The sequence below is a fragment of the Siphateles boraxobius genome, unplaced genomic scaffold (assembly GCF_051911475.1).
Source record: "Siphateles boraxobius isolate OS27281-9 unplaced genomic scaffold, OSU_SipBor_1 26, whole genome shotgun sequence".
In the NCBI taxonomy this organism is placed as follows: Eukaryota; Metazoa; Chordata; class Actinopteri; order Cypriniformes; family Leuciscidae; genus Siphateles; species Siphateles boraxobius.
The window spans coordinates 14,707,719-14,734,956 of NW_027508876.1; the positions used below are offsets into that span (position 1 = coordinate 14,707,719).

Sequence of the window (27,238 nt, forward strand, 5' to 3'; positions counted from 1 at the left end):
ACAGCAACAAACCACAGCATGTGTTCGGAATTTACATTTTAATTACACAAAATTCTAAAAGTTTAAACGGTCTGTTTAAATTAAAAATTAAAAGTATGTGTCCAAGTCTGCGTTTGCGCATAAATGTGTAATTTGATAATTAATATTATGGGCCTCATGTATCAATGCATATTGATTATCCTGAGTGAATATTTTTTATGTCACACTTTATTAATGCATTATTAGTATTTCAGTACATTCACAATTTTAAATCCATAATTCAGTTACAGAGGGAAAAAAATCTTGAAAGAATGTCTGCAATAAAATGAAGCCTTATATTATAGGCACACATTTCTCATTCTGTCCTTTTTATATTTATATATATATATATATATATATATATATATATATCAGTGTTAAGGTAATCAGTGTTTTGTTGGTGGTGCACATTTCTTTGCTCTATGTTCACAGAGTCCAGTGAAGTGTAGCATTTTGTTAACTGTGTCTAATTCTAGTCACATCTGTGTTCAATTGTTGTCTACATCGACATTCTTTGCATGTGGATTTATTTTTCCTGGGCCACCATGTGGATTCAGCTGACCAGCTTAAGTTGGGATTAGTTGTTTTAAAGTTATTTTGATTAAAGCATTGTTTTTTTCAAAACTAGAAACTTACAACACATGTTTTGCATAATCTATGAAATTCAAAAAGGAACATGCATGTCTTGCCTTATAAAATTAAAATCTTGTAAACCGTGGCTGGAAAGCAAGCAGAATACACCGTTTCATTATGAATTTTTGAATTAGAAAAATATAATTGGCTTATTCCCTAAACTGTACACATTATATATTTGACCAAAAGATAAATGCAATAATAAATGCTACCAAATATGTGTTATTACATCAGAGCTTAAGTTTTCAGGTGAATCTCGTCCATGCCAGATCGGCTCAGACAGCCCGCGTGCTCTATAATGATCAATGTTAAAAGCCCGGCGGTGTTTGCCGATGGAAACGCAGCGCTTGAAATAAGCAAAGCGAGACAAAAAGCCGTGCAAACAGTCATGAGTGAAGCGTGTTTGGCTTTTTTGATGACACTTCCAACGCAGCTCTTTGTTCCTGAGAGCTTCAAAGACGGCTCAGTTCAGGTTGAATTCAAGCACACATCAAAGATGCTGAATGCACTTCTTTCTTTTTTCTGTTTAAACAATAAATATTTAGCAGTACAGGACAAGGGCTTGTTTTTGCTTTTAAAAGCCCACCAGCCCCTCCCTGTTCACCTGGTGAAAATCACCTGCTGGATGAGGGGCTCTGCCGTGGGACCGGCATGCGTAATGCTTCGTAATGCTTCGTAAGCTCAGGGCGCTGAATGCAGGCTGTGGCAAGGTCTTTATTTCTCCCTCCTTCATCTCCCTTTTTCTTGCAATGAAACAACTTGTGCTGAACTTTTTGTAGAAAGCCAAAGTAATGTTCCCAAGCTTCAGGTGATGTAAGGAACGACTTTAGGGCACGAAAGTGTGTTAATGTGACTAGAAAGAGAAAGAAGACCGAAAGAGAAATTTGAAAAACTTGACCATTATTCATCACGACTCGGCCATTGTGAGAAGGGGGGGCGAAAAAAAAACACCAAGACCAAACGGCTCGGGTTACTACATCATGAAAACAGCCCAGCATTAAAAATTCATGCAGGGATTTTTCAGACATTTTTGGTGGAAAGGCCAGATCACTGTGACCTAGATCCAACAATTCGGCTCCGGTCTGATATTGGGAAATAGCGCCGCAGGTATCAGTGGAGAAGTGGACAGAAACGGAAACGTAATTGTCGACTGAAAAAGAGTAATAGCGGCATTTGAAGTGTCATATGAAACATGTAGCCCTATACGTCCCAGTCCAACTGATTGTACACGATTCAAGTTTATTTATACACTGTAAAAAAATATATATAATCAATAATTTATGACAATATATGTTTTTACATTGCGTTAACTCTTTGTTACTTTTTACTGCAATTTTACTGCTTTGTTACTTTGTTACTGCAATTTTCAACTTTTTTTATAAGTTATACAAGACCCAACTCATTTTTTAAGTCAATTTAATGTAATTTAAGTTGAAATTACTTAAACATCCAAGTTGATTGTACTTAAAAAATGTAAGGCAGCCACCTTTTTTACAGTGCTTTCCACAATACATATTGTATCAAAGCAGCTTTACAGAAAATGCTTTTTTCAGTGCTTCTGTTATCAGCCAGAGATGAGTGTCAAAGTAATGCCCATATAGCAGAAATATACAAATATTTATTACATGTAATATTAATAGTTAATGTCATATCTTCAGGTAAGCAGACACAACAAACGTGTTAGACAGCAATTACAACTTGTGCTTAAAACTATATCAGGATAATATTACAATATAAAGATAATATTTGTTAGTTTTTTATGTTAATCCAAAGTTTTTATATAGCTTGCAATGCACTCAAAATTTTTAATTCAACTTATTGTACAAGATGCACTCAATACACTAACACATTTATTGTACAGGATGGTATCTATAGTGGTCCGGTATTCCCTAAACCCTCAGGCGAAGTCCCAATCATCCCCCTGACCATCATTAGGAACTGTCAGTGTGCCTGGAGAGGGAGTGTAGATGAATTTCAGATAGTGTCAATTGCAGATGAAAGATACTAGGGGTGTCATGCTTGACTAGCTTCTGTTCAACAAAGTCCCATCTTTCACAGCACACACACACACACACACACACTTCTCGAGGCTACAGCGACGGCGACCTCAAGCAGGCGCCCCCAGTTTGCTCACCCAAAACAACCCCCCCCCCCCCCCTTTCCTGCTTACCTTGGCTAAGCCGCTTTGCATGTTGATTGGGGGAGGACTAATCCAGTTTGCAGCTGTCGTAGACCAATGATGAATCACCTTTCCGTCATTCGGCCGGGAGGAGGGAAGACCTGGAAGGAGGAAACAACGGTGGAGGGGTTGAGCCTACCAGACAATGTGCCTCTCTGTTCCACAGACTTCTCTCTTCCCATCCTGCGTGAGAATAACAAAAATGTTTTCTCAGACAACGTCTATTGGGTCACGGATGGCTCTTCATAGAGACACTGAGCTGAAATAACAAGGAGGGGTTTTAGGGTCCTGGCAGGTGGAAAGAGAGAAAGAAAGAAAGAAAAAAGAAAGAAAAAGAGAGAGGGAGGGGGAAAAACACTGTTTGACAGATGGTTGAGGTTTGTCCAGTTTCAGGTAAGAGGGAGTTGATTTGCTGCCAGCAGCATCACTGAGAAGCAACCTCTTGTTTAGCAAAGTGCACCGGTTTTCAGCTTTGAAACGCTCAGAACTTCAGGAGAAAGTGTCTGGAAGTTTTTGTTAACTGCTGGACCTGTGAAAAAAACAGGACAGAGGATTTAGGAGTGTCAGAAAAGGAAAACAAATTTGACAAATAAGGTTTGTGTCAGAAACTGGCGTTATTTTTAAAAGGATGTCAAGTTTTAACATCTCCATGGCATGGATTATTTTTCCCTTGTTTTAACTGCGACCAGCTGTAACGGATATTTTATAGCCGATCAAGAAAAAGAGGTATGATAATCTACTCTGATAAAACGTTTCTTGTTTTCTCCTCTTTGTTATTCATAAAAATCCAAATGTTTGTTGATAGCAGGGACACGACCATTCCTAATTGATTCTGGCAGAGCGGCACGCAAGGCATTATGTTTTTGGCGCAATTAGCGCAATAATGCTTTTCTGAAGACTGATGTGTGTTTTAGTTTTGCGGCCATGCTCACATCACACACAAACACCCGTAACATACATCCGACCGCAGACGCACACTGGCCTGACCTTCCATTTGCTGTGCATAATAAAATCCCGCGAGTGCGCAATGGAGCCAGTAGAATAATGTTTTCAGTGGCGTGGCCCTCAGTACATAAACAAAGAAACAATTAAGACTCTCGCCAGAGCAAACAGCATGCTTTAGTGAACTCTTAGTCGCTCTCGTTGAGGTTTGAGGCCTCGCAATCACACATCACTCTCACACGGCTCCAGCTCTTGCTGCTTCAGATCAGAGATCGCTGGGGGAAATGAACGTATGTAAATTGCAGCGTGCGCTAAGGGGCCAATGGTGGTTAATTTTTAATGCTTAAAATGAGAAAGTCAATCAATCATCAGATGTCTCATTAATTGTTAAATTTGTGTCAAATGTCATTTGATGTGCCTCAGGGGAAAGTCCATGTTCAGCGTATTTCTCTGGAGAGCTGCAGGAATGTTCTTGTTTAATGTAGTTTTTATAAATGATAATAATAATTATTCGTATTATTATTATTATCATTCTTATTTGCTGTCATTCTGGAATTGTATGTTGTTCATAATGAATACATATTGTTTTACATGTAGCTAAAATGGAAAAAATATATATTCTAGCTACGTACAAATAATTGCCAAAAATGTGGTTAGACATATTTGTATATGTTTTAATTTTAAAAGTGTATTATTTAATTGTTTTTTTAGTAAATGCGATACATTAATATTTATTTTAGTGAGTACTCATATTTCAGATCTCCTGTTGATAGTTTGAGTGTGTGTGTGTGTGTGTGTGTGTGTGTGTGTGTGTGTGTGTGTGTGTGTGTGTGTGTGTGTGTGTGTGTGTGTGTGTGTGTGTGTGTGTGTGTGTGTGTGTGTGTGTGTGTGTGTGTGTGTGTGTGTGTGTGTGTTTGTCTGTGTCCGTGTCTGTCCGTGTCTGTGTGTGTGGGCGTGTGTCATTCAATAGCATATGACTGTCTGTGTGTTTCTTCCTCTCAGGTCTATGGAAATGCAGGATCTAGCTAGTCCACACAGCCGAGTAAGTGGAAGCAGTGAGTCCCCGAACGGTCCCAACATCGACAACTCACATATAAATAACAATTCCATGACACCAAATGGCACTGAAGGTACGTCTTCTCAGCCTCCCGTTGGTCTTATACCTTCATTACTGTGCTACAACACACTGTTTTTAACATGCACATTCCCTTTGTATAGCATTTATGCTCTTGGGAAAAGTTAGATCTGTGTTAAACATCAAATTTTTTTTCTCCGATGGATATGCAATATCCTTACCATGTCTTTCCATTTATAGGCTGATAGGCTATACTCCAATTTAGCTATTGTAATCTGGTCAAACATTAACATTCTTAATAATGAATATATGTTAATCTGTTTCCCTGACCTCAAGTTTATTGCTCTAATATTTTAATGCTAAATTTTTAAATAAATTCTTCTTTATGCAACAGTGCACTTTAAGGACTACATGAATACGTGCACTATATAAACTGTAGATCTTTCTGTGTTTTCACAGATCATGTTACAGCCCATAAGAATTGTATTCAGCTCTGAAGTAGTTTACATAATGTAATCTTGACTGTGGTTTTTCTCCATTTCTGTAGTGATAAGCCCCAACCTGTGACAGTGCAGATTGTCATTTGTCCTGTCCCATTCTTTCTCCCTATAGGTGATAACATCACTATGCTTACCACAGCTGACTGGTTGTTAAGTTCTAGTTCACAGTCCGCTGCAGGTTTGTGCAGTTCTGGCGAAACAATGAAAGGACAATACTTGGCGTCATATGTGAAACTACACACGCTTTATAGTAATTTCACTCTTGAAGCAATCCTAACAAATCAAATCTGATTACATTCACGAATGTGAAAAGGCAATCTGATGTGCTCACATCTCTTCAACTATTGTGCCTTTCATTTGGACTCTTGTTTGGCATTCTGTGTTGTGTTATGGTGAATCTGTTGAAAGCATGGTTTGAGACTTTTGGCTTTGATTCCATTCTGTCAATGAATGGTAAAGCTGTGGGCACGCGTAATGTGCGTTTAGCTTTTTTATTTGATGTTCTGCAGGACGGTTTTATGGTTATGTGTGGTATGTGATAAGACTTGACTGCACTAGTTTCTGCATGTGCCGTGCCACTATTTTCCCGTATCCCTTCGAGAAGGAGGGGTGGGGGGAGCGTTGGTACGTATTCAAACCGCTCCCCATCGACATGTGTTCCTTTGAGGGAGAGCATAGCTGCAACATGTTCGACATGACAAGCTGATGGCTACCTCAGCCATGAGGGATTTCAGTGGGCATGACTCTGTACCCACATAGAGAATTTTGTTTTCATAAATGTAAACCTGCACCCCACCCCCTCCTGAGACAGAGATGGATTCATTTCAAAAGATCCGGGCCTGTCTAAACGCTGTGAAATCGTCTCCCGGTTGCCCTCATTGTAGTTTGAGCGGTTGGGTCAAACACTTTTTTATACACCATGCATTGCCTTGACATATCAATTATGCTGCACGTCCATGCATTCCACAGTTTATTCCTGCCATTAAATTCCACCTTTTTTTGCCTGTTTTCCCTTGATGCTACATAAAATCCTTCCGGTAAGAAACCAAGTGACTAACCCTTTAGAATAGATCAGTTGGAATTAAATTAAAGGTCAATTTTGAAAAAGTAAAACTCTTAATAATTATAATAATAATAATAATAATAAACCATATGCATACTGTCATTCAAAAGTTTGGGGTTGGTAAGATTTTGGTGTTTGTAAGTCTCCTATGCTCACCAAGGCTGCTTTTTTTAAAAATAAAAAATGGAGTAAAAACAGTAATATTGTGGGATATTATTTATTTTAAATAACCGTTTTCTATTTTTAAATATTCAGCAGCCATTAGTCGAGTCTTCAGTGTCACATAATATGCTGATTTGCTGCACAAGAAACGTTTTTTATGATATTATTTTATTATTATGTTGAAGACAGTTGTGCTGCTTAGTAATTTTGTGGGAACCTTGATAAAAGTTTTAGAAAGTTCAAAAGAACAGCATTAATTGGAAATAAAAAATATTTTGTATGAATTTCTTTCAAAAAAAAAAATAGAAAGAAAAGAAAACGTATTGACCCCAAACTTTTGAACATTGTTTCATGTCATTCTGTCAGAAGTAGATTGGAGAGGTTTATGCATTTAAATAAGACTTTTTATAATGGCTGTTGTCCTTAAATCAACACCACAGCTGTGTGTATTGGAAGGGAATTGTCCTTGTCTTATTTGTTGAAAAGATTAGCTTTAATTGTTGGCCTCTCCTGTGAGTTAGCTAGGACAGAACTGTCGAAACCTGAAATCTCTATTATCACAATAGAAACCGCAGTTCATTACACCTTTACAAAACCCAACCTCCTAATTTTGCTTCCACATTGTGAGCCAATGAAACCATCTGGATGAGCACTTTGACATTTACAGAAGTTTGTTTTTCTGCTATGCTTTAAATTTGCACATTACCTTGAGATTAAGTATGTTGATTTTACAAGCAGAGAGGCATTTGCCTGTAGTGTGACTGACAACAGACGCCGCAAGTGCTGTGTCACAAATACTCTGCTTTCCTTCTGTTTGCAGTTAAAACAGAGCCAATGAGCAGCAGTGAAATCGCCACCTCTGTAGCAGACGGCTCTCTAGACAGCTTCTCAGGATCAGGTACGACACGCACACACTCAAAGCTGTAGAGCTGACTGGTGGGAGATGATCCCAGAGTTGGGTTACTGATAAGCAGAGACCCAGGAATTGTCCCTGTGGCTGGGGCTCTAGTAGCATGAGGCTCTGTCTCAGTTCCCATGCCAACAGGCGTTGAGTTATAACCCTCCCAGCCCCCTTCTCGGCCCTAATCGAGTGACACCCCGTCCCCCGTGGCCCTCACACTTTTAGATGCATGCTTTAAAACTAAGTCCCCTACATTGTGAAATGCCTTTCTAAACCACAGAACTTTGGACCAGATTTAATTTCGATAACTGTAAGACGTGAAGTCTAAATTGATTGATATTAAGTGCCCGTTTTACTCTATTTCTAAGAAACTTAACTGAACATTTTGGAGCTAAAAAAAACAGCTTGCTTCCACCGTGTCAAAAAACGTTATACTCTCAATGGTCTATTTTCAAACTTGTGCATACAAATTTAGATAGATCTACTCCATGTTATAGACTCCTCACATTACTTACTAAGCAAATGCAAAAACTCTTCATGGAGTATTACATTCCTGCTAATTTGTCTTATTTCCCTACCGATTTGACTAAGTACCTGATACCTTTATGTTAGACTCATATAAATCATGGCTCGTACTTCTATCTCTGAGAATATGAATGAAATTAAGTCATTTGAAACTGTTTTATACTCAGGGGATGCAGTTGTGCAGAGGTTCGGTGTTTGCCCAGACCAGGTGCTGAAGTGTGGGGGAAAAGGACCCGTTTTCAGGGCACTGAGAATACAGTTACTTTGAGAAAGAGCTACTTAACTAGCCCTTACTTTAGATGTCACAGCCAATTATTCACAAAAGGCAAGAGAATCACAACATTCGTAATACCTTCACCCTAAAGAAAGACATCCAAACCCTACAAATGTTAATGCACAAAGGACCTAGGCTTATATCTATAGCAATCTATAAAAGGCAATAGCCAGCCTAATAATATTATTATTAGTAATATTAGTAGTGATTATTAAAAAAAAAAAAAAAAAGTAAATGATTAATAATAAAATATTTAGAAAATTACATATTTATTTATGTATATTTTTTGTATTTTAGCATCACTTATATTACAGTATTAAATTAAACAATAAAAAATAATCTTCTATAATAATAATAATGCATTACAGGAATAATAATAAATTATTTAGTTATAATGAAAGGTGAAAGGTACCTTTTAAGGGCACTACAATTTGAGCGCAAGTTCTCGGACTTAAGCCATGTATTCACTGGCACATCAAAAGATCTCATGTTGCTCTGTGGTGTTTGTGTGAGTTAACTGAATGGCCCTCCACACCGTCATTAAGGGCTGGGAACCACAGGGCCGGTATGTGTCTAATGAAGGCTCCTTATGTGTACTACTTACCTGTAATCAGGCCTGATGATTTCTCATTGTACAGTCCACTTTAGACCCTCCAGTGTGCACAGCTATACATCATTCCCAGCTCTGGGTGTGTGCGTGTTTGTGGACACTAGGCCTTTCCATCCTGTGTAGTTTTTTTTTTTTTTTTTTTATGTATACAAGTCAGCAGAAAAACGCTCCCATATTACCTGATTATTTTCCTTCGTTATTGCCCTTAATTTATCTACCTAAAATAAGGTTAGTGAAATAAATAGTGTAATGCAATGTAATTACTGTTTCCTTGGATTCCAGAAGTTCTGTTGGCAAAGAATAATATTTGCCTTATTTTTTAATGTTTGAATGTGCTTGCCTCTTTTCTTTTTAACTCTCCACAGCCATTGGAACCAGTGGCTTCAGCCCAAGACAAACTCACCAGTTCTCTCCCCAGATTTATCCTTCCAAGTAAGGCTTCTTTTATTTTTTCTTTAAAAAATAAGCAGCATCCAACTTCATTTGGGCCTTTAATTAGATCCTTCTGCCAGATTCTGGACTCTCCGGCTGCTTTGTTTTCATTGATGTCTGCAGCTTGCATATTCCAAATTCTGTTGTAATTATTATCTTGCGAAAATTTCCCTTGTGATTTATTTTTCTTTCGCAATGTATATCAGCTGCTTAATGGCTAGATTTTTCTCCGTTTCACAGCTTGGCCAAATATTTATGATTAAGTAGCAGAATCACACAGAATTTGTCTTTGAGCAAATTTTACGATATGGGCTTTTGGGTAAAACTACACGTCTCACTTTTCTCTTACTTTGCTCTCAAATAGCAGACCCTATCCACACATTCTTCCGACTCCTTCCGCCCAAAATATGGCCGCGTACGGACAGACGCAATACACCACAGGAATGCAGCAGGCTGCTGCCTATGGCACATACTCTCAGCCAGGCCAGCCCTACGGGATTCCAGCCTATGGTAATTGATTCACTTCATTCTTTTCTATGCTTTAAAGCTTTTGGTTGGGCTTTGCTTTTCACTCAAGCAGATGAACTCCCACCCTTACAAGACATTTTTGGGTCACACTTTATATTAGGTGTCTTTAACCACTATGTACTTGCATCCAAAAATAACTACAATGTACGTATTGTATTGATGCTGTACTGCAAAACACTTGTGCTGCTATTGAGGTGGAATACGGATAAGTTTAGGGAAAGGTTGGGTGGATTAAAAGAGAAAGGAAGGGTCAAAGGTGTAATCATAGCTGTAATTACAGAAATTAATTACAGATGTAATTAAATACAGGTAATTATAATCATATAAATTCTCTGTAAAAAGATGTATGTACATAATAAGTGCATTGTGTCAAATGATTAATTCAAATGTTAGTACATAGTAGTTAAAGGTACCTAATATAAAGACCCATATATGGGACCCATTTCTGTATTTTCTGCCATACTCTAAAAATACAATACAATACAATAATATGGAATGATGGAATCTTTATTAAAAGGTGTGCAAATGTTTCATAATTTTGGTCATTTTTAAAATGCATTTTTATTTATTTATTTACAGACAGTGATGAAATTTGAACTTCTTTATAAACTTTTTCATGTTTTTTTTGTCAATTATGTCTAGCCTACTTAGCTAACATTACATTACCTACCTTTTTAAACCTTACTACCAGGTTTATTTTGCATACCTCAGTTTTCAGATATTTCCTTCTTTTGGTGAAAACAGGCCAATATTTAATGTTTCTTGGCTCCATTGATGCATTTAATTGAACTGAAAATCATAAAATGAGACACAGTTTAGCATTTAGTTCAATATTTAGCATGTAGCTTTAAGATTAATTCTAAAACTTAGCTAACAATGTACTGATCACTAAGATTATGCTAACGCTTACCTCAGCCCTTAGTAGCTCCTTTTCCCACCTTCAGTCGAAACTTGGGACTCTGCTGACCTTTTATTTTGCGTTTGCAGACTCAGTGACTCCTCCTGACAGTTGCTAATTTAATGCTAGTTCGACAGATATGGGAGATATAAAGATTTCAGTTCATTGTGTACACACTGAACGCAACTCAAGCTAGAAATGTTTTTCCAAGGGTTTTGAACGTTGTGAAACCTTTGCGAAAATATGTGCAGTGACAATGTTGTTTAGGTAGAACAATCTCGAATAGCTCCCGAGAGTTCACATGTTTGTTTGAGTGGAAGCAAAACGCAAACCTTCATTGGGCCTGATTCAATCTAATCAAAAAACAGGTTTGTTTTAACTCCGACCATCAAATTCTTGGAAATCTGTGCTGGGTTTGGCGCAAACACTTTAATGCAAAGGTTGCTTGAACCATGGCCCTGTGTGAAACAAGCCACCATTATCTTTCATTCTTGATTGAAGTGGAAAGTGTAAGACTGAGGATTGTGCATCATACTGCTCTGGTGTCACTAACTGATTTAGGTCCATTGTGGGCAGGCATCAAGACAGAGGGTGGATTGACCCAGGCCCAGTCTCCAGGCCAGAGCGGTTTCCTCAGCTACAGTTCCAGCTTCTCTACGCCTCAGACGGGACAAGCACCCTACAGTTACCAGATGCAAGGTCAGGATCACCCTCTTCTCTTTTCCCTTTTTGCTCTTCCCAATGGAGTGACAAAATAGAGCCGTGATTCCTCTCAGGCCCCCTTCAAAAGAGGACACAATTAATGGCAGACACGGACCAATTCATAACATCCCCGAGCAGATGGTTGTATTAGGTTGTAGTTGGACACAGTCTTTTTTGCATTAGGCCTGAAGAGAAACAACACAGATGGAAAAAATCCCTTTTTCCTCTTTAAGACCAATCTTTTTCTCCTTCGCACTTGGCCATGTACATTCTCAAGTACTCTCGTCTTTGAGGTCAGTTCATGGAAGTCACACTTGCGTACTGGGAATTAAACGTGCATCAAGCAAATTTCCTGCCACCCAGTGTTTTTTTTTCTTTCTTTTTTCTCTGAGACATTGTCCCAGCTCCAAAGCCAACAGTTTTTTTCTGTCATTCCGTTTCTCCCGTCTTTCTCCCTCTAGTGTTTTCCTTCGGGCCTCCAACAGTTAGTGCTGGTTTGAGCTCTCTAATCTCCAAATAATGTGTGACAGAAGAAACATCTCCATGTTTTTGAAATCTCTCCAGAGCATCTCACAATAAATAATGTGACATTTGTGGTCTGTGGAAGCTTCTTTTCCATTCCTAATAAGTAGAAACTTTCTGTTTCTGCTGATGCGGCTTCAACACTAGGGTTGTAAGTGTTACCCTGTTCCGACCGCAGAAGTGTAAAGGCCTGTTCACACCGTTCAAGTCCAATAAGACTAAATGTCATGAAAGTATATAGAACCCAAAGTGTGCATCAAATCTATTCACAAGGTGTCTGATACCAAATCTGAGACATTTTTTGAATAATTTTGAGAATAAGGACCTTGTTTAGCATCCAGATGATAAAAAAAAATCAACCTAGTTATCAAATAAAAGCACTTGAATGCTCATCGCAATAGGATATTTTGGACTTGGGAGTTTGTAGAGATGTTTTTTTTTTCATGTTAAAAATGTTGAAATGTTAATTTTGTTTGTTACTTCTGTTGTTTTTGTGCCAAAATTTGGTATGAATAGTCCTCAAAAAGAATAGTTAACCCAAAAATGAAAATTACGCCATAATTTGTTCACCCTTATGTCATTCCAAACCTGATGATCACCTTCACGCAGCTCTTTTCCAAAAATAAGACCATGTCTTTCAAAATTACATTTTTACTAAACATACCAGCATGCCGGTTTGGAATGCAGGTAACAGAATTAAAATTTTTTTGCATAAAATATCACTTTAACTATCATCTAACAATGCCACTGTGCATTGAGTTTTTTGTTCATCAGAAACTGAGGTGCCTTCAGTCTTCCTTTCAAAGCCCATGCAGCCATAAACACATTAGCCACTAACTGCAAGAGCAGATGACAGATGACCATTAACCAGGCCAGTCTGTCTCTATTGGCTTCCTCTCTGTGCCTCATCGATTAGGCAGGTCTGGACTCAGAGGAAAAGTCTCAACACGGTAGCCAAATGTAGACCCCCCATCTATACGATATACCAACTGCTGTCCCATAACCCTAGTAGAGCGAGCCTGCACCCAGCTGTCAGAGGGAATACAATTAAATTAATATTTTTACAGTGCTCTTTCATGTCTAATGGAACGGCACTGGCTATCTCTGATCACGATCCAGAAATGTAACACAGAAGAACCGTCCTGGCTTAAAATGGTGAGGTCTGGAGTCGTCAGATTTTGTGGGATTATCATAAATATCACAAAATAGTGAGATAATATGGTAATTCTGAACAATCTGACAGTATCAAAATTCGAGTGTCAGTGGTCAGGCTTTTGTTTAATTTTATGGATATAAAACAAATAATATTGACTTCTTAAGCTACTTCTTGTGATGTCTATTAAATTGTTTTACGGTATGCCCAAATTTTATAATCATTGAGTTTCTCACTATATATTGTGATTATTTCCTTTGATGCATTAATATGGATATCAAGTAATGTCATATATACTGTACACTACCGTTCAAAAGTTTTAGATCAGTTAGATTTTTTCATGTTTTCAGAAGCAGTCTCTTCTTCACCAAGGCTGCATTTATTTGATCCAAAATACAGGAAAAACTGTAATATTGTAAAAAAAAAAATTTACAATTTAAAATAACTGTTCTCTATTTAAATATATTTGAAAATGAAATTTATTCATGTGATGCAATGCTGAATTTTCAGTCACATGATCACATTATCCTTCAGAATTCATTCTAATGTGCTGATTTGCTGCTCAAGAAACATTTATTAATATTCAAGAAATCATTCATTGTTGATTTTTTGATCAACAGAAAGTTAAAAAGAACAGCATTTATCTGAAATAGATAATATTTATTTTTAGAAAGATATCAAAGAAATTAACACTTTTATTCAGCAAAGATGCATTAAATTGATCAAAAGTTACATTAAAGACATGTATAATGTTACAAAAGATTTCTATTTCAGATAAATGCTGTCCTTCTGAAATTTCTGTTCATTAAAGAATCCTGAAAAAATGCAGCTTTGATCACAGGAATAAATTCCATTTTAAAATATATTCAAATAGAATATATTTTAACTTTAAAAATTTTTATTTCACAATATTACTGTTTTGCTGTATTTTGGATCAAATAAATGCAGTCTTGGTGAGCAGAAAAGGATTTAATTTTCCAGTTTCACACTTGTTTGAGCACTACTTCCTTTTCCATAAACATAACGGCTCTAAAGCAAGAGTAGAGCGAGAGAGGGGCATCTCTCTCGGATTTTTTCACTAAAAGATGATAATTACAGCAACAATTGTGCCTCCCTCCATTCTGCACACCGTGTGAGAGGAGCAGCAGACTGCTTTTTAAAGAAGCCCATCTGGACTTGATCGCTTGCTCCCTAGAGAGGCCTACAAAACTTCTGCTACAAATATTGTGCACTGATGATAGACATAGCCCATGGCAAGAGGACTGATCAAGCACAGCAAATGGACTCCCAATTGGTGAGGCCATAAGGAGAGCCAGTGTCTCGTCTTGAGTGAACTAACTGGAGCAAGACAGAGCGGAGAAGGGGGAGGAATGGGGGTGTTTTTTGCCCCTGGGAAAAACCAGGCCTCTCCCCAGCATGGAGTCATTCTTTTGGGACCGGAGGGGGTCTTGCTTGGCTTTTATGTGGCTCCGGACTCTCTCTGGAGTCAACTGCTTTCTTACGAGTTCTGGCTTTTATGACTTTTTGAACTGTGGATTTAGCTAATTTGTTGTGCAATGGGAGTTTGATGCGTCTCGCTTTAAATGACAGCCTAAGTCTGGAGAGGAAGTCAACAGATTTTAGAGCACATCTTACTGTTATTTAACAGAAAACAAGAAGAAAAAAAAACTGAAACAAAAGAAACAAACTTGCTGGTTGAGCCAGACAGTAGTCCACAAGTAAAGCTGTTTGTCACAGTTTGTTACAGTCTGAAGCACCCCCCCCCGCCTCCCCCACCCCCCATTTTCCAGAAGACCAGAAGATGAAAGACTTTGCTTCTGTTTTTTTTTGTTTTTGTTTTTTTGTTATTGATAGCTTCTGTTCAGTTACCTTTTTATTTAAACACATTGAGTTAATTTTGTGCCCATTTCATGAATGCTGTACAAGAGATAACTGATGCCTCCACGGTTACCCACAACTCTTAGCAGCTACTCTTGTCTTCATTAGTTTATCGCCAGGTTATGTTAGTTTACAAAAGAAAACTTCTGGGAAAATGTGCTAAAAAGGATTAAAAGGAATATTCCAGGTTCAATACACGATAAGCAGCATGTTGATTACCGTTTTTAATCGTCCCTTTATTTCTGTAAAGAAGCAAGCATTGAGGTTACAGTGAGAGGCTTACAATGGAAGTGAAGGGTGCACGTTTCTGGAGGATTTAAAAGAAATAAGAATATTTTACTTCTTCTGTTGAAACCTGTGAATTTTTTCAGCTGTAAAGTTGTTATAATTTATACAGTATTGTTATAATTCACTAAAACTAGCACCAATAAAATAGTTTTTGTTAATTGAAATAAACATGAAATAAACCAAAAACTTGAAAATTAGAGATGTTGCCTTTGCAAATAAGAAAATAGAAATATAAAAAAAACTAATAAAAATGACAAAATCACATAGCAATATATATATATATATATATATATATATATTGAAAATGAAATTATAAAAATAAAAGCTACATTTAAAAAAAGATGAGTAAAAGCATAACACTGTTCTACGGTCATTTTGGGGTTTTAGGGTTATGTTGTCAAGGTTAGTAAGCAATTTACAGAAATCACGTTAAGACATATTATTGGCATCTTATGGCTATATTATTGAAACAGTGAGTATTTTAATGCTTACTAATTGGCCCTATTCACTTCCATTATAAGTGCCTCACTGTAACCCAGAGGGACAATTCAAAATAATTTTCCGTTGATTGAGCTTAGCTTGTACTGAACCCAGAATAATCCTCTACACCAGTACCAGAGCACTTTGACTCCAAGAAACACATCGAAACACGACGTACCTCCAGGCTGTCCCGGCCCCTATAACTCATGTCATGTATGTTATTAAGTCATTAGATGCTATCTCTCCATAGAGAGATTTAATTACCCAGAAGGTGCTTCTTTGAGCAGCTTGAAAAGAAGACAGATATGCATACAGATATGCATATTTATTGAGGCAGGATGTCAGGTAAAAAAGACCTCCCATCTCCCTCCCCCTCGGTCACAACAGTGGCACTGTGTCTGTCATTGTAAAGGTAGCGATGGATGAAATAATAGACCCAACCCCCTTTCCTCTTTCTTTCCGACCATCAGCCAAGATCCAATCACTGATATGGAGAGAGAAAAGATAGAGCCACTGTTATATCCCACCCACCAACACACACACAACCCCTCATGCCCCTATAGTACCTGCAAGGCTTTGTCTTAAATGCCTTTGAGGTAGTTTAGGTCATGCTTGGCTCAGCCCCCATCTACCATTTAAAAATGTTGTTTATTTTGAATGATGTCTCTTACGTCAGTTGCAAACAAAGGCTATGTCTACACTAATCTGGATACATTTGAAAAGCATAATTATCTCTAAGTTTTGTCTCTCCGTCCATACTGAGGCAGCGTTTTTGTCCTGCCAAAGGACGAAGATGCTTTTTGAAGACACTCTCCCAAGTGCATAACTTTGAAAACGGCATTTTCATGTTGTAGTGTGGATTGTGCAAAACAGCGATATTCAAAAACGATGACACATGCTTAGTCATGTGGCACATATTGTACCCATTGATATCTATGCTTGTACCGGTATAGGCCAGTTCACACCGCACAAAAAAAATGGCAACAAAATTTGGCCGTTGGATTTAGAATTTTATGAATGTTCATGTTCACTATGCCCAAACAGATACTGGCAAACTCTCATTGAACATGTTCGGTCGGGTGAAAAAAAAAAAAAAACGCAGACAAATGCCAACAGGGGTCTGACAAACCCCAAAAACGTGTTTTTTGCAGTTTGTCTGTGCGGTGTGAATTGACCTTATGTCTCTGCTGTGTTTTTTTTTTACTTTCACAGTGTTGCTAAAGATACATGTCACTTTGTACAATCTTCATATAACATTCCTGCGAATATGGCAGTAAATGTACACAACTGCATTATAGACCATAAGGCTATAGAGTGCAACCTTGACGCATTAGGTAGTGGTGGGATATTTTGCTAATAAAGTGACTCCAAAAGAATAGAGAACTTTACTATCTATTGTCTCTTTGTATCATCTCAGTGAGCTTTTATAATGTTTTATGCATGCGCAGTAAGATGATTTAAAGGGATAGTTCACCATAAAATGAAAATTGTCATCATTTACTCACCCTCAAGTTGTTCCAAACCTGTATGAATTTCTTTCATCTGTTGAACAGAAAAGAAGATATTCTGAACAATGTTGGTAACCAAACAGTTGATGGCCCACATTGTCTTCCGTAGTATTTTTTCCCCATACTATGTTACCCATTTGGTTACCCATATTCTTCTAAATATCTTATTTTGTGTTCAGCAGAAGAAAGTAATCCATAAAGGTTTGGAACAACTTGACAGTGAGTAAATGATGACAGAATTTTTAGGTGAACTATCCCTTTAAGTGTTTTTCGATGTTTCAGTATGGACGAGAAACTTTTGGAAAGCGTGAGTGGACAAAGAGTGTTTTAAAATGAAAACACTGTTTTCAAATGTGTCCTGATTAATGTAGACATAGCCAAAGCCTCATTCGATTCAGTCTTTCTGTGTGTTTTGCATTGTGATTTCTCACCATTATGTCTCTTTCTCTTGTAGGAGGCAGTTTTACAACAACTTCAGGGCTGTACGCTGGAAGCAATTCCCTCACAAACTCAACTGGATTTAATAGTACACAACAGGTAGCTGTAATTGAATTTCTATCTCTGACTATCTAGTCTGTAGCACATGTTGAAATTTTATTTCCTCCATTTGGCACATGGGCTCAGTATTTTTTTTTCCTTCCTCCTGTAAGTCTTTATAGGACATGTGTACGCTCGCATATTACTCACATGATATGAATCACTCTAAATGTTTCGACCACTGTACGCAAGGATTACCTCTTGCTCTTTTCGCGTATGAATTATGCCACGAGCAGAGGGGAAAAAAAGTGAAGACAGATCGCTGTCCAGATGTAGCACACAGGAGACATATGTTCACATTTACGTTTTGGAATCTGCGCTGTAAAGTAGCAGCGTTGTGTGCTGCTATCTCACATTACCGCCTTGATGTCTTTCTGTAGGACTACCCCTCCTACCCAGCTTTTGGCCAGACTCAGTATGCGCAGTATTACAATAGTAGCCCCTACACCTCTCCATACATGACCAGTAACAACACCAGCCCCACCACACCCTCCACCACTGCCACCTACACCCTACAGGAACCTCCATCAGCGATCACCAGCCAGGCCCTCTCAGAGCCACCGGCAGGTAAGAGAGTTCAGTTTGGGGAAAAAGGAGGTAGGGAATAAAAAGAAGTCCTAAAAGTTTATGCAAAGACAAGATGTGATTGGCTGATTTTGAAACCGTAAACACTGGTGGTGCACTTAAATAAGTCCATAATGTATTGGGGTTCCCCTAAAGTTTTGTTCACAAGAGTTTTACCTGTAATTTGAATTACACATTGGCCCAGTTTCACAGACAGGGCTTAGATTAAGCCAGGATTAGGCTTTAGTTCAATTAGGGCATTTAAGTAGCTTTTATAAATGTGCCTTTAAAAAAACATTACTAATGTGCATTTTGAGACAAAACAATGGCACTGACATATTTTAAGATGTGTCAGTGCATGTTTCTTTCAGTTAGGACAGCTCAAATGTGCATTTTAGTATGGGACTAGGCTTAATCCTTGTCTATGAAACCGGGGATTAAAGGAAATGTTCGTAAATTTAAGAGAAAATATACTGGCAGAAAAGTGCCAGTACTTTTCCACTTCTCTATGTTTTTTTACTTACAGTGTGACACTTCTGTAGCTTATCATTGTTTAGATAAGTTATTCATTTTCTGTACTTAATATCAGTATTGTTGTGAGTACATTTAGTTTACCTGTGCTGTCATCTAAATTAATCTTTGAAATTTTTTTTTTAAAAATTAACTTAAATAATCGTATACATTTATATTTCGTAAACATATAAATTATTATAAAGGTTAGAAATATTCATTTTATATTTAATACAAATCTTTAGCACATTTTAGTGAAGCAAATCTTTCAAAATAAATATCCTTTATTTATATTATATATTTATAATAAATTGTATTTTTATAATATATATATTCATTATAATGATGCCCAAATTCACTTGTAGCAGTTAAAATACTTAATTTTAGTTTTATTTTTTAAATTATTTTGCCCTGGAATGCTGCAAACGCAGACAGTCTGATACAAACGATGCAACATTTCAGTGCTGTTGGACTATGTATCTGCACTATTGAAATGATGTTCAGCCAATCAAAGTCGAGGACCGAACTACTATAAACTATACAGTATTTAATTTACGCATTTATTTCTAAAAGCTTGTAACCCAAAATTAAGAAAGGATGATATAGTGCATAACACCCTCATTGCCATTACTAAAGCTGAAATGGTATCTAGGGTATAAGGAGATCAGATAAACAGCATGATATTAGAGCATGTGGGCAGCAGCTACAGATGAGGTAAACGGATCCAGCCACAATGTGAAGCTGAAAGCCTTTTTTATTTTCATCTTTTGATATACTTTTTGCCTTTCCTTTTTCCTTGCAGGAGAGTACAGTACAATCCACAGTCCATCAACGCCCATTAAAGATTCAGAATCAGATCGATTGCGCCGAGCTTCGGATGGAAAGTCACGTGGCCGGGGAAGGAGGAACAATAACCCATCCCCACCTCCTGACTCTGACCTTGAGGTATTGTACCACTGCCGCTCTCTCAGTGTATCTGACTGGAAATGCAGTGATAGAATTCATTACCATCCAGATACTTTTGATAATCCAGAAGTGTCTGTTCTGCTCACTGCTTTACCTTAAAAACAACGCATCGACATGTTTAAAGTGTGCTTTTACATGCTCAATCTTACATGTTACAACATGTAAATGGCCTAAACAGAGTTTTTTTTGGTGAAAGCTTTGCTTTGCATGCTTCGCTTTGCATGCAAACACCTTAATCGGCATTCTGTCAGTTTATTTAGTGTGCACGTCACATGCTTCGACATGAAGACTAGAAAAAAAAAACAGATCATTTCAAATCTCTTGTTAACAGTTTTCTTGCATGGCTACGTTTTTAGAATGAGCAGATTTCAAAAAAATTTCAGCATTTAGTTGTGCGGTTAAAAACACTTAGAGCTCAAAATTAGAATTCAGTTTGGTTTTGAATCATGTAGAAGTGCATTATTTATATCTTGATCATATTTGAGTTGCACAGTTCAGATCATAGGTCGTGGTCTTTTCATTAACATGATCTGAATCTCAGGAAGGTTTCGGCCACCATTAGCAAGCTGACATCATAGCATGTTAACAAATCTAGTTAATTAGTTTGTTGGTATCGATTGTGTTAATGCATCAGGGGCAGGGGATGGATGGTCCGGTGGTGGTTCTTCCCGCAGTTGCGGGGTGCTATGGTGACCACCAGGGCTGTATATCTACCATTCCCAGGGCACATGAATCCATGCACCCTTCTTATTGACAATCAGATCATCTTGCATGCTGAGTGAGCCATTGATTTTGCTCTTTCTTTTCTCAGCGCGTGTTCATTTGGGACTTGGATGAAACAATCATCGTTTTCCATTCCTTGCTCACAGGATCTTACGCCAACAGATTCGGAAGGGTGAGTGATGTATTTTGAATGCAAACACAGGCAAATATTGCGGCAAAGTTTAGAAAAATACACAGAAAAGGGGTCTGTTTGGGTACAGCGTCCAGCTTCGAGGAACTCAGAGTTCAGAGTAATTGTTTCTTTTTTTAATATGATCGTCGAGGCCTCGCAGGCATTCAGCTCGGCCCGCAGCTGTCTGAGTTATGTGGCTGGTACAGGCATGGATTACAAACCAGTTGCACCGAGAATGTCCATTGACACTTCTTAAGGGTTTTTTGTCCTTCAGAAATGTTTCATTGTTAGGTTTAATTAAGCGTTTGCCGAAACCACCCTTTAAGTGAGCTTAATGTACTGTATTATAGCAAAGTTGAGGAAAGTTTAACTAGTATAACTGTTTTCTGTTTAAATATATAATTAAAATGTCCTTTATTCCTGTGATGGCAAAGCTGAATTTTCAGCATCTTTAACTCCAGTCTTTAGAATCGCATGATCCTTCAGAAATCATAATCTAATATGCTGATTTTCTGTTAAAGAAACATGGTGCTCTGAAAAGTTGTGCCGTTTAATATTTTTGTGGAAATTGTAATACATTTTTTTAGGATTCTTTAATTACTAGAAATTTCAGCATTTATTTGAAATATACTTTTTTTGTAACATTATTTATGTCTTATGCTTCATTTTAAGGCGTCTTTGCTGAATAAAAGTATTAATTTCTTAAAAAAACAATCTACTGTCCCCAAACGTTTTGTAGTGTATATAAAGCATGTCATATATACATACAAAATGTAAATACAAAAATATGTATATATATATTTGGTATTTTAAATCTATTTTTTTTATCTTTAAATCTAATAATTGTATTAATACATAATGACAAATTTAGCAGGTTCAAAAAGGTTATGAACATGCAATAAGAACTAGTTTACTTCTGTGGTCATTGTATTTGTTATTTTTATATGAACCATCATAAGCTATATTTGAACTTTCAAAACAAACAATTTGGGAAATATGGCGATCTGAAATTCTCAGGCTTCGTCAATGATCTCATGCTTTTATTTTACTTGTGCAACTGCTCGTTTAATTCACCAGATTATATTTTCACAAAAATCGCAAAGTCTGGGTTCAACATGTGTGTGTTTTTAAACCCGCTTTGTGTCTGAAGAATGTAGAAAGCTGCTTCCTTGTTTGAGGGAATAAATCACAGACTTGGCATTTTCTGGCTGAGCTTCTTGAAGGGTTTTTTCTTTTTGGTGAGTGTAGATGACAGCAGCGCTCGGATGTCAGTGGAACGGGGCCCGGCGGCTGGTTTGTTCTCTTTGTTCCTCAGGCAGGGTGTTTGATGGGGGTGGTGTTTTGTTTTAAGGGTGAGGGAGCCCTGGCCCTCGACCCTGCACTGTTTATTTACTTTATCTTGGCTGAGCATGCTGGGTAAAGAAGCAAAACTCTGAGAGCCTCAACTGCATCCACTCTCTCTCTCTCTCTCACACACACACACACACACACACACACACACACACACACACACACACACACACACACTCACCCGAGCCTTTGGTCACCCCTCTGATTTTAAGGTCTTTTTCCCAAACCTATCTTCATTTATAATTTGATGGCGAGTCCCCATTAGAACTTCTCTTCCTCTTTGCTCTAAAAATCTGATTACAAGTTGCCCTTTTCACATGTTGTAATTTCTGTCTACTGGGATTTGATTGGTCAGAGGAACATATTACAAGAATTTGAATGGAGAATTAGAGAATTAATTTCCAATTTTATGTTATTACTTTTAGACATATACATATTGGAGTCTAAACTCCAATTTGAAAACTTTAAAAGTTTGGGCTCTGTTAGATTTTTTTTTAAAGTAATTAATAGCCTACTTTTACTCAGCAAGAATGCATCAAATTGAAAGACATTTATGAGGTTAGAAAAGATTTCTATTTCAAATAAAAGCTGATATTTTGAACTTTCTGTTCATCAAAGAATCCTCAATAAAAATGTGTTGCGGTTTCCACAAAAATATGAATCAACACAACTATTTTCAACATTGATAATAATAAGAATAAGCACCTCTGATTTTAAGGCCTCTTTCTCAAAATAACCTTCATTTATAATGTGACGGCGAGCCCCCATCATTCTTTATCTTCCTCTCCGCTCTTGAAATCTGATTACAAGTTGCCTTTTTCACACTTAATAATTTCTGATTTTGATTGGTCAGATGAACATATTATAATAATTTAATTTAGAGGTTTAATTTACAATTTTCTGTTAGTGCTTTCACAGTTTTAAACGTTTAAAAGTGTGGGGTCAGTAAGAATGTTTTATAAAGTAAATGAATACTTTTATTCAGCAAAGAATGCATTAAATTGATCAAAATTGGCAGTAAAGACATTTAGATTGTTACAAAATATTTAAATTTCAAATAAATGCTGTTCTTTTAAACTTTCTATTCATCAAAGAATCCTGAAATCCTGCTACTTAGTATTTCCACAAAAATATTAAGCGGCACAACCGTTTTCAACATTGTAAATAAGAATAAGCTCCTCTGATTTTAAGGTCTTTTTCCTTAACCGACCTTCATTTATAATGTGACGACGAGCCCCCGTCATTCTTTCTCTTCCTCTCTGCTCTCGAAATCTGATTACGCGTTGCCCTTCTACCAGAAATATGCTTTTCCCATCTACCCTGCAACATCACAAACCGCATAATGCTCTCTTAAATCATATCAGCACACTCATCTCAAACCCTTACATTAAAAACCAAGGTGCCTCACGTTTCTCCGATATGAGGCGTAGATGACATAAACAGAAAGAAAACCCAGCGAAATGCATTTCTTCCAGGGAGACCGTTGAGGAAGAGCTCTATAAATAGAGCCGTGTTGGAGAGCTCGCTGCTGTGGTTCTCAGTTATCCTAATTGGCATCAGGGCAGCTCGCTCCCATAAAGCTGATGGTTCGGGCCAGCTGTGTGGCCGTCAGACCCGGAGGGAAAGCTTGTGGGGTGAGGGGGTTTCAGAGGGGAGGACTTGGCGCCCGTCGGGTGGCGCTGATGTGTGGGGACAGGTGGCAGCGAGAGCAGAAGACCCTCTGGCACTCCGGCCTGCTTGTATTCTTAACTCTCCTGCTGAATGATTGTTTAGATTTAATTGGAGAGGATTCGACGGGCCGGAGAAGTGCACTTTGCATACCGCTCACTACCAAACCTGCTTTTATTAACTTCCAGATACATACACAGGTGTTTATATTCAGTCCACTGACTGGCTCAAAATAGATGGGAGGGGAGGCATATTGAGACGTGTTGTTTTAAAGCAACACTTAACAAAGAATGGACCTATTTTAGATTAGGCTGTATATTTAAAAGTGTTTTTCATAATTAAAAGTAAAATGAGAGCAGCTCGGTGTATACAGTATAAATTATTGATCATTTTTTTCATTAACCCTCATGTTCTGTTTGGGAGTCTGAGAGACTCCATGACTCTTTTTATAGCTTAGAAAACATACTTAACGTTGAAGTATCAGGTTGATGACTTCCTGCACTCATGAGAACTGATTATAAACATAATTTTAACTTGCTAACATGCATCCAACGACCTCCATGAAATATATTACTTGAGTTTGGAGTCTCAGAGACCTCAGATATAAACAAAGAATAATTGCAATGGATTTTCACATGCAAAAAGGACCGTAGAAATGCATTCCAGCCAATTTAATTTGTCTTATTGGATTTTTCTCTGTTTTTTTTTTTCTCTAATCAAACCGACCCCAAATTGGAAGTTACAATTGTTACTATAGTATATAAAAGCCATGTTTCACACTTAATAATTTCTGTCTAATTGTTTTTTGATTGGTCAGAGGAACATATTACAAGTATTTGATGGAAGAATTAGAGGTTTAATTTATTACATTTACATGTACATAACATGTGGAGTCTCAAAAACACAGTCTCAGGAGAACATGATTAAAAATTTGGGATCAGTAAGTAAAAAAAAAAAAATCATTTTATTCAGCAAGAATGCACTAAACTGATCAAAAAATTACAGTAAATATATTTATAATGTTACAAAAAGATTTCAGTTTCAAATAAAAGCTGTTCCTTTGAACTTTTTATTTATCAAACAATTCTGTTTTTTATTGTTTCCACAAAAATTTTAAGCAGCTCAACTGATTTCAAGATTGATAATAATAATAAACAATGTTTCTTAAGCACTGAATCAGAATATCAGAATGATTTCTGAAGGATCATGTGACACTGAAGACTGGAGTAATGATGCTGAAAATTCAGCTTTGCATCACAGTGATATAAATTTCATTTTAAAATATATTCAAAAAGAAAAGTTTTTTTTAAAATTGTAATAATATTTCACACTATTACTATTTTACTGTAAATTTTGATCATATAAATTAAGTGAGCATAAGAGACTTATCTGTACCACCATATTATCTGTACCATCAAAAATATACATATTTGTATATTTATTACACACAATTCTTGATACTCAAGTGTGTGAACACCAATTTAAAAACCTCATCATTGTATTTGCTGGTTCTGTTCTCCTTGTGTGGTTTCCCCTCCTACTGTCCGCAGTTAAAACATGTTCATTGTGGAGTGTGATAAGTAATCAGTAAAAAGCTCAGCCGTTTCTTCAGGTGGCTTTAAGCTCTAATCCCTGTAGCAGAGCTCTCTGACTCAGCACGGCTATACAGACACTGGAATTAATCCCCTCCTTTGCTTTCCTCTCTCATTTGCACACCCGTTTTATCCTCTTAATGAACAATGGGATAGTGGCCTCCGATTAGAAAAATAAGCCCATGTGGAATGAAGATTACAAAAAGATGATTTTAAACTGAATACTTGTCTAAACGTTAATTTAATAAACCCGGTGGCCTTGTTTTAGTCTTACAATACAGTGTTTCTTTGTCTCAACACTATGTACTGTCACTTTAAATGCACTGACTCCTAAATTTAGTTAAGATAGTAATCAACCAATATATATATACTGTAGATGGATGGATGTATGGATGGATGCATGGATGGATGGATGGATGGATGGATGCATGCATGGATAGATGGATGGATGGATGGATGGATGGATGGATGGATGGATGGATGGATGGATGGATGGATGGACTGACGGATGGATGGATGGATGGATGGATGGATGGATGGATGGATGGATGGATGGATGGATGGATGGATGGACTGACGGACGGATGGATGGATGGATGGATGGATGGATGGATGGATGGACGGATGGATGGATGGACTGACGGATGGATGGAACAACTAGACCAACACAAGTTTGTAATCATGAAAAGGTGTGATTTTGTAATGAGCTTCCTTAATGAGTGTTGACTAGGTATTAAAGAGAAAAACACACTGCAACTGGTTCATTAACAATTTAGAGAGTGGTCACTCCAATCTTTTGTGTCAGCTCTAACACAACCATGAGATCACCATTACTGCCAGTATTGCATTACCGTGGAAACTGAATACATTGAATACATTTTAAAAAAAGAGTCCATTATATTTTAAGTGAGTAATCCATTTTGATTACTGCCAATGCACAGGTTTAAACATCACTTGCTAACGCTGTTTTGTGTAGGAAAATGTGCATCTTCCTGTTCCTAGAAGTTTCTATTAAATTCCCAACTTGAGCCTTTTACAAATAGTTGGAAAAATGCTTTATCTGATGTTAGAAGATTGTTCGGGGGAAATGGGGTGAAATGCATCAGTAGTAATGTGTAGAAAGATGATCTTGGCTCTGAGGTATGTGAACAGTGATATATTTATGATGACACTTTGACCTCAAGCTCATTTCAACGCATAACACATCTAAGACTGGGTTTTACTGCCTACAGAGTATAAAATTAAGCCCGGTTTCTTTTTAGAGAAAAATGAAGCTCTTAATTCTTGAGCCTTGTAGTATCGCACAGAGATGTGTTTTATTATGTATTTTATTAATTATTTCATTATTTTTAAAGTATGCATGATAGATAGATATTTTATTAATTATTTAATTACTTTTAAAGTATGCATTATAGATAGATGGATAGATGGATAGATAGATAGATAGATGGATGGATAGATAGATAGATAGATAGATAGATAGATAGATAGATAGATAGATAGATAGATAGATAGATAGATAGATAGATGGATGGATGGATGGATGGATGGATGGATGGATGGATGGATGGATGGATGGATGGATGGATGGATGGATAGATAGATAGATAGATAGATAGATAGATAGATAGATAGATAGATAGATAGATAGATAGATAGATAGATAGATAGATAGTTTTTATCTATTATTTGGTTTTAAGCCATATACCATTTTATTAAATAAACATCATCCAAAGTAAATATGGGGAAATGCGTTAAACAGAGCTAAAGATACTATATTACTGATTCTGAAGCATCATCGTGTATGAGCTGAATCATATTAGGATTGAATATTAGGCCTTCCGATATATTTTTTATATTGTTTTGTAGAAAGGATAAGTAATTA

At 37.1% G+C, this 27,238-nt stretch overlaps 1 protein-coding gene across 36 annotated transcripts in view; it reads left to right on the top strand.

Moving 5' to 3' along the window:
* Positions 1-27,238, top strand: part of eya1 (EYA transcriptional coactivator and phosphatase 1) — a 128,866-nt gene that overhangs the window by 85,243 nt on the left and 16,385 nt on the right. For 6 of the 36 annotated variants that reach the window (XM_077244427.1, XM_077244440.1, XM_077244438.1 and 3 more), the window contains 10 exons: positions 4,775-4,902; positions 5,460-5,525; positions 7,393-7,470; positions 9,248-9,314; positions 9,679-9,824; positions 11,302-11,439; positions 17,726-17,808; positions 18,189-18,375; positions 19,685-19,827; positions 20,660-20,743. In XM_077244427.1, the coding sequence (XP_077100542.1) occupies positions 4,775-4,902; positions 5,460-5,525; positions 7,393-7,470; positions 9,248-9,314; positions 9,679-9,824; positions 11,302-11,439; positions 17,726-17,808; positions 18,189-18,375; positions 19,685-19,827; positions 20,660-20,743 (1,120 nt within the window). Of the gene's footprint in view, positions 1-2,853; positions 3,557-4,774; positions 4,903-5,459; positions 5,526-7,392; positions 7,471-9,247; positions 9,315-9,678; positions 9,825-11,301; positions 11,440-17,725; positions 17,809-18,188; positions 18,376-19,684; positions 19,828-20,659; positions 20,744-27,238 lie in introns of those variants that run through there. The other 30 variants (XM_077244433.1, XM_077244459.1, XM_077244456.1 and 27 more) reach the window with 22 other exon arrangements.